The sequence below is a fragment of the Mercenaria mercenaria genome, chromosome 4 (genome assembly GCF_021730395.1).
Source record: "Mercenaria mercenaria strain notata chromosome 4, MADL_Memer_1, whole genome shotgun sequence".
Taxonomy (NCBI): Eukaryota; Metazoa; Mollusca; class Bivalvia; order Venerida; family Veneridae; genus Mercenaria; species Mercenaria mercenaria.
Genome location: NC_069364.1, coordinates 54,398,158 through 54,406,869, shown reverse-complemented (window position 1 = coordinate 54,406,869; position 8,712 = coordinate 54,398,158). Strand labels below are relative to the sequence as shown.

Here is an 8,712-nt window from a genome sequence, read left to right as displayed (position 1 = left end):
TGTTTGAGTCTATGTACCCTATGATCCCAAAGGACCAGAAAATATAACGACACTGGTTCCAAGTATGGGGAGATATTTTACAGCCGCCACAGGGCATTTAAAGATTGCTGTTGTGATAGTTAATAAAATCTGCTAGAAGATCCTTTGGTAGCATAGAATGCAAAAATGCAACCAAGCAAAATAATAGAAGACTCGGTTTGATTGAGTTTGTTGATGAGAGATAATGAAATATTCAACATCCCTCATGCACCCCCCCCCCCCCCCCCCCCCACACACACACACACCTCCCCCCAAGCACCGGCTTAAGCAGAATTCTATTACAGTATAATTGAATACACTTCATGATCCCAAATGACCAGAAAATATAACAACACTGAATCCACAAGTTTTCCTGCATCTTATTCAGAAATTCAGAATCCTAACTAAAATCTGTGATACGGTTTCCACAAACAGGGGCTAGTGTATAAGGCTCAAATTTCTGTAAATCTATATCGAGCAACTACACAGGAAATTATTTACCTTGCATTAAAGGCTTTGACAGGGTATAAGAAGCAAACACAAAGAAAGATGGATAAAGATATTTACAAAGAAAACTAAAGCAATGACGAACATTAAAATGATGTCACACACACGATATGAAATTCAAACACCAATACTGAGAAATATACAATAACTTGAAAAGTAATTTACATGTATCTTATTTATCCACGCGTCGTCGCTACCCATTAATTCACCTGGTGTGAAATTAATTCACATCAAATTAGATCAAGGACTTTTAAACAGAAGGTAAATTCAATTCAAGCAAAAATACAACAAAATGAATTGAAGTCAATTCCTACAGAATATATTAATATGAGCTCTGCATATTATTTGCGTTAACATACATGCGATTTAACAAAATGAAACAGAAAAATTAAAACATGAATGGCCACCGTCGCCGTAATGTATTAAAATGCCTTCTGGTCCCGTTATATTTACTTTCAGTTTACTAGTAGCCGTCCTAGATTTCCTTCTAGTTCTTGCTCACGTTCTCTAAATTTGCATGCTGCAGAGATGTACATCACTACTGGTTTGGTTTTGCACTTCCGGTGTCCATTGTAGCTGCAATGTTCCCTTGTCCGACTAATTCTAACGGAATAACGAGTTTTAAATTCAGCCGTTGAAAATTTATTTTAAGCTGGATTATGCATATGCTGGCTTCTGAATAAAATATTGTTAATACATTTGTAGATTAAATTCATTAATTGATTTGCAACGTAATTTTCATTTGTTTTTTTACTGGAATGTGTTTTTAACTTCATTAGTTTTCACTCACTCATTAAGTGACATCAATCGGATGAAGATCTTAGAATTATTTATCTAAGAAATGCCACCTGACAATTTGGCTGCCTGTTTTCTTTGTCGTCTACATTGTCTCTGTATTTTCTTTAACACATTTGAGACTTTCCTTTGCCTTTTCACACTTTTAGGCCATTTGTATATGTTGTTGTTTGGATTAAGAAAGAAAATGACCTTTTCTAAGTAGTTTTTCTGTGTTATTGTAAAGAAACCTCTTCCTATCAAATTCTTCTTCCATGGACTGTACTTGTCAAGTGGTATTTCCATGTAGCCTTTCTTTGTTGGAGGACTTCTCAAGTCTGTTCTATGTTTAGATCTTGATGATGGTGTCCACGGCCACATTGAAATTGTAGCTTCGAGGTAACGCCGATTGCCCATGGTAACTTGGACTTCAACATCAATCTTGTAAACTGAAAAACAACGATTTGGGTGTTATAGTATCAGGTATCTTTAAATTTCTTATGATCAGTCTTGTATGTCTTGTTTTCTTGAACTAGACTTTGAAACTTTCTCCAAGAAAGCAAAGGGAATTCAGAAATGCTAGTAATATGTTGTGTAAAATTGTGAGTTTCACAGAAACCCAAAGAGTTAGCTGTTATGCATGACATAGATTAACTTTATGGGTTTCTGCTAATGTTAAATTTTATGTCAAGCATAACAGATAACACTTTGGTTTCCTGCTAATGTTGGATAAAACGCATGTTAAGGTACACCTAACTCCTGTGGTTTTAAAAAGTCAGATAATTTTTTCATCATTTAGGGGTCACCAGGTCTTTATCCATAAACATGTTGGTTCTTGAACACTTCCTCGACGTCAGTATCAGAAATATGAGGATCATTTGAGCCGCGCCGTGGAAAAACCAATATAATGGCTTTGCGACCAGCATGGATCCAGACCAGCCTGCGCATCCGCGCAGTCTGGTTAGGATCCATGCTGTTCGCTAACGGTTTCTCTAATTGCTGTAGGCTTTGAAAGCGAACAACATGGATCCTGACCGGTGGATGCGCAGTCTGGTCGCAAAGCCACTATGTTGGTTTTCTCATGGCACGGCTCATTTCGTTTTTTAGTTTATAAGTCACACCTTCACAATTCAAATCATAATGCAACTTTCCTACCTTTAATCATAGGGACAGTTCCAGAATCCAAGGAGAATTATTACAGCAATGAGAATGTACCTGGATAGAGCCACTGATATTCTGCAATCCAGCTGAATTGCTTCCTTTACATAACAATTCAGGCTTGTGTGATTATGGCTCGAAACCGTGAGGCGAGAACCAAGCGACCTAAATTGGTCGGTAACGGATGCCCATAGAAAATATTTTAGCATTTTTGTACTCTACTACAACGCTTGGAACCTTACCATACAGAGTATTGTTTTCGTTCATTGTGCACAGTGCTTGATCACCTTTAAGCCGTTTTAATTTTGCTGGTTTTGTGAAAAATCTGCTGTTTGAAGACGCGTGTTCACATGGTGTATAGGGCGAATTGCGCTTGTATACTTTCAAGCCACAGCATCTACAAATAGAAGAAAAAACTACTTTGTGTTTGGTTTTATTGTTTCTCCTCCTGTGGAAACGTTTCAGGATTTTTATCGCGATGCTAAAAAAAAAGCTTAAAAACGATTTCTGTTCCGGTTAAATATATGAAACATAATTTTACACTGTAGTCTATTCTATAAAGGTAGTATCACCGACATGACGTAGCCGGAATAAACAATATGCACGTTGCCTAAGGAATCCTTCTTCCTAGATCCTATGTTGCAATCATATAAGTATCTACATCTAAGATATGAAACAACAGTGACAAAATGTTTTACTTACACGTGACTCTTTTCCTGCATATCATCATATACTTTGTATTTGGCACTGGTGTATTGACAACAAGTCTGGAACTCTGGGTTATATCGCTCGAACCCGCAACAGCGGTATCCTTGGTCAGCACCACAGAATGGTATTCCATTGCAAGTCAGTAGGCCTCTACTCATGCAGCAAAAAAAACTTTTTTTTTCATATAAATTTGTGATAACCATTTAAGTATCTGGTGGGATCGATATTTAAAAAGATTATTATATCGACAACTTGTATAATTCTACTAGTCGACAGAACTTGTTTTAAAGTTAATGTTTCTTCAGAAAAAAAAATCCATATTAAATTTTGTGTATTCCATGATTCCGTCTTGGTAAATAAGAAAAAAGGCCTACAAAATGCGCATGAAATTGTATACGTTAGTTCACTAACATTTCTTAACAAAACAAACTGCATATGTATGTGTAATTGCGTTGATATGGTTCAATTATTTGATATATTTGTAAATGCATTTATATGGTTATATACCTGCAACTGCCTGGAGGTTTCGAAGTAGTTGTTGAGGCCATGCTTTTACTCATTGTACTTCCGGTTGTTGTAAAGGCAACAATCACTCCGTTGTCACACCAGTAAAATCTCTTATCAATCTGAACTGGGGGAATTCCACATGCACGTGTATGTTCTAGAGGGATATCTGCATCTCTCTGGTGTCTTGATAATGCGTGCAATTCACCTGACACAATCTCTTTGTCGCTGTTTACGCCTGCTGATATGTTACTTTCACCGTTCGACAGACCTTAGCAAATAGACATACGCTGTTGCATGATTACTATAATGCATCATCCATAATATATACTTATTAAATAGCTTGCTGGTCAATAGTCAAAACTAATTCCTGCATATTATATACCAACAGTAGGTGGAACACAGAAACACATAATTATACAAAGATAAACAAAAATTACAACGGGGACAAATGTGAAGCATTCCGCTTTCACGGTCAGTGCCAGACAAACCACTAGGAAGTTTTAAAAATTGCGAAAATTTCTTAGAGCTACAACAATTTAAAGAACACCTAACGACCCTTATGCCGCGGAATGCACTCTGTCACTTTGTAGAGGGCAGAACAACATACGACAGACAATTATCAAAGTATCTCAGCGGGCCATCACGAAGTTTTCGTTCTCTCCCGTAATAGAAGAAAGTTCATCACTACACTGCAAAAGGGCTGCACATAACACTTAAAATAACTTTTTATACCTAGGAATATTTGAGCCGCGTCATGAGAAAACCAACATAATGGCTTTGCGACCAGCATGGATCCAGACCAGCCTGCGCATCCGCGCAGTCTGCAGTGGTCAGGATCCATGCTGTTCGCTAACTGTTTCTCTAATTGCAATAGGCTTTGAAAGCGAACAGCATGGATCCTGACCAGACTGCGCGGATGCGCAGGCTGGTCTGGATCCATGCTGGTCGCAAAGCCACTGTGTTGGTTTTCACATGATGCGGCTCATTTCATGCTCGAGAATCGTACGAAGTATGTAAACAACAATTGCAAAAGTCATGTTTAAAAGTGAAATAGAAAAAATCTTTCCTGGTATAGATGAAATTATGTGTTACACTGTTGTATCTTTTATAAAAAATATAAAAAGTACAACTTACAATTTAAATCGTAGCCGAAAAAAAGAACCCACAGAGCCACCTGCGAAATCATCGTTGACATGTGAACAACTGAGGCAGATATGAAATATTTACTTACAACAAAAAATACCCTTTTTTCTCCCGGACATTAGTTGTCTGCTATAAATACAATTTTAATAACCTAAGACAGTTAGAACTATAGTTCTACAGCGGGATTTCAAATGAATCATTTTGGGACTATGGTTCACAAGTAACATTCTTTAGATATTTGAAAAACGTTATCTGATTTTGTTGCAGATATACTTGTAGGCCGTCTCGCTATCGGGTAGATGACAATGTGGCTGTATCACTATATCAAGAAGTTGGCTTTGACATTCCATGGGGATGTTCTGGATTGGTCGTACCTGTGTATATCAGGTTTTTCTTATACATCATCTACAGGAAACTGACTTTAACCAACTGGAACGGATGACTTACTCGGCACACATTAACAGTTGTACGGATATTGGTACATTCTTACAGCTGCAACAACTTAACTTGCGTAAAATTTGGTTTTATTGGCAAACAATATCTGCTTATATCATACAAATAAAAAAGGCCACACTAGTTTTGTATTTATATACAATACAAAATGTCATGTACTTACAAAAAATGATAAGATAATTTAAACATAAACGTGCAATTACTGTTATTGGATTTTTACATAATGGAATAAAATAAAATTATTGTGTTTTCATCTATACATTTTTTCGTTTAATCTTGCTTATTAACTTAAGGCAGAAAAATAAAAACAAATATACCGGATTTGAGTTTTATTGACATAAAACTCTTTTAACAGTAAAGAGTATATATCTTAGATAATTGTAAAAAAATGCATTGTTTCACACCAACCAGTACTATACATGTTTCAGTGTAAATACATGTATATTAATAACTAAAAATAAAGTATATACATTAATATATATGTCATACATTGATCAGAGATATTTTAGGAAAAAATGATGATTCGTCACACTGCATTTAGTACATAGTTGCGTATTTCTTGTGTTCGGTGTAACAGTATCCTGAAGTGCGTCACTTGTTTTTGTTTAGATTACTTTTAAATGATGATAGTGTAGAAATGTAATGTATTTGCAGGTACATCATGGATATTTTCCGAATTTCTTAAATTGTATTGAGTATCATCTAAAACAGGAACAATAGATGAGCCGCACCATGAGAAAAACCAACATAGTGCATTTGTGACAAGAATGGAACCAGACCAGCCTGCGCATTTGCACATTTTTATAAGGATTCATGCTGTTCGCTAACGGTTTCTGTAATTGCAATAGGCTTTGAAAGCGAACAGCATGGATCGTGACCAGACTGCGCGGAAGCGCAGGCTTGTCTGGATCCATACTGGTCGCAAATGCACTGTTGGTTTTCTCATGGTGTGGCTCAGATATGTTTTGATTTACTCGCAAGTGCTTAAGCAGTTTAAAGATCCGAAATCACTTTTCGAACTATAACAAAAAAAACAATTATCTTTTTCTTCTTAAGATTTGTTATCGGACACAAGAATAATCGGACACAGGAAAACCAGAACTTATTGATATACTGGTCTTTATAAACTGACTTAATTAAATATAAATCAGAAGGAAGCCGTAGATCTATGAAATTCTACAGACTATACTAGATTTCTACACAAACTTGTCATTAAAACACAACAAACACTATAATGTCAAAACGTCTCAAAATGGCATGGCATTCGCACATGTATATAACTAAACTGATGATTTAACCTCTAACAACAAATGTTTGAATATAACATTTTATGTTCCTGTTATATAGTAATTAGAAACATCCTTTTTCTTGTCAAAGTAGGTTGCTGGAGTATTATGTATTATTTAAAACGCCACTTTTTTCTCAAATGAAATAATTAAACTTAAATTTTCCAGATGCATTTTTTTTCGTACATTAGCAAAATCAAATATACCTCATATAATGTCCAGTTGAACTTAAAAGGTAACCTGTTGTTGACTTTTAGCCTTCCAGAATGTAATCATTGCATTTTAGAACATAAGTTGAGTCGAGGTTACTTGTAACAATGGGAATTGTGTCAGTTAGAACTTTACGATAAATTAACTTGCATGTTGTATTTTTTGTAATGTAGGGATAACGCATGTTTTTTCGTGTTATAGCATCTGCAGATTCCCGAGGGATTGGTTGGTACCCGAGCCCATTAGGGCGAGGGTACCAACGTATCCCAAGGGATTCTGCAAATGTTATAACACGAAATGAACATGCGCTAACGCTATTCTAGCATAAAACGCATAAAAACTGATAAATGGATACAATGTCTCTCAACGTCATTAATTTTCCACGAAATGCGCGGGAATGTCTTAGTTGTTTTTTACGTTGACGTCATTTCGTTTTGAATTATCCGTTTTGGGGCCGAATGACGTTTACGCTTTGCCACGGAACGCGCATATATAAAAAAGGTGTTATAACAGCACGCGAGCGCGAGAATCTCTCTGTTTACACACGTTTTCTGTCCTGTTAAAACACCCCCGAAAAGTGACAAGAACAGCAGTTTTATGCTAGAATTTATTTTCAAGTATTTTTTTTTTGGTAATTTCGGGATTATTGAATCACAAAGTAAATCATTCCTGTAACATTTGCTAATGTCAAACGTAGTCTGAACATCTTCGGTTAATACTATTTCAGTTAGAAACTTGAATATTTGATCACTTCCGTACGAAAGACCGGTGGTAACTCACACTTCATATTTCACACTTCACACTTCAGACTTCACTCTTCTCACTTCACACTTCACTTTTCAGACTTCAGACTTCATACTGCACACTTCGCACTTCATAGATTAAACATCACGTCATCTACTTATTGTGTATTGGCATAGATGTGTACGCCATTTCTTATTTGAGTTTATAGTGATATTGACCTTGTACATTTTGTAGGGATAACGCATGTTTTTTTGTGTTATAACATCTGTAGAATCCCTCGGGATTCTGAAGATGTTATAACACGAAAAGAACATGCGTTAACGCTATTCTAGCATAAAACGCGTAAAAACCAGATAAATGAATATATTGTCCCTCAACGTCATGGAATTTTCATGAAATGCGCGGTAAAGTCTACGTTGTTTTTTCACGTTGACGTCATTTCCTTTTGTATTATCCGTTTTGGGGCCGTAATACGTTTACGCTTTGCCACGGAACGCGCATATATAAAAAGGTGTTATAACAGCACGTGAGCGCGAGAATCTCTCTGTTAACACACGTTTTCTCTCCTGTTAAAACACCCCCGTAAAGTGACAATAACAGCAGTTTTATACTAGAATAAATGTCATAGGAAAAAAACGACTTCAGATTTTAGATTATATCACTTGTTGATATCCGACAAATAAGGGGAAATTCACTGTTTGTCGAACCGTCCGTTCAAAATCTTCTTGAGAAAAACTATTGGAATAAAGTTTTAAACAATCGCACGGGAACGATACATGGGTGACACACATAAAAACTGCTAAAACAATTTCCATTCAATGCAGAAATGTGGTTACCATGGTAAACGAAAGGAAAATATGTTTACAAATCTTCATGTGTAAAACAGAAAGACACAGACATTAGATATATGGTGTATGGCATTACCTAGCATTCCTCCAGTATTAGATATATTCAAATTATGCCGCTGGATTCAAAATTGATCCCATCCGAGGGACAGTACTTTTAAACGGACTGAAAAAGGAAAATCTTTTTAATATCTTCTTCTCGTACAGTATTTTATACTCTGCTATAATCATTCAAATTAATCCTCTGGAGTCAAAAGTAACTTAGCCATAATCATTATACTTCATTATGTCCAATCTCGGTAATTTCAGGTTGTTTTAAAAATAGAAATAAAACGCCCGAAAAAGACTTCAAACTTCAC

General features: G+C 36.0%; 1 protein-coding gene across 1 annotated transcript; it reads right to left on the bottom strand.

Annotated features, from left to right (window-relative positions):
* Positions 1–567: 567 nt before the first annotated feature.
* LOC128556755 (uncharacterized) lies at positions 568–4,917 on the bottom strand. The gene is made up of 5 exons (XM_053542427.1): positions 4,807–4,917; positions 3,673–3,940; positions 3,160–3,315; positions 2,700–2,854; positions 568–1,748 (listed from the first exon to the last, which is right to left on the bottom strand). Exons 1-5 carry the CDS (start codon positions 4,865–4,867, stop codon positions 1,360–1,362), a joined length of 1,029 nt encoding a protein of 342 aa, XP_053398402.1. The 5' UTR covers positions 4,868–4,917; the 3' UTR covers positions 568–1,359.
* Between the last annotated feature and the right edge of the window lie 3,795 nt (positions 4,918–8,712).

What these genes read in the sequence shown, in the direction of transcription:
- LOC128556755 (XM_053542427.1), bottom strand. Translation starts at nt 4,867, where the DNA reads ATGTCAACGATGATTTCGCAGGTGGCTCTGTGGGTTCTTTTTTTCGGC. An exon ending in AAACCTCCAGGCAGTTGCAG is followed by an intron (nt 3,316 to 3,672) that starts GTATATAACCAT and finishes CTGCATGAGTAG; the next exon opens with AGGCCTACTGACTTGCAATG. An exon ending in CGAAAACAATACTCTGTATG is followed by an intron (nt 1,749 to 2,699) that starts GTAAGGTTCCAA and finishes GTTGTTTTTCAG; the next exon opens with TTTACAAGATTGATGTTGAA.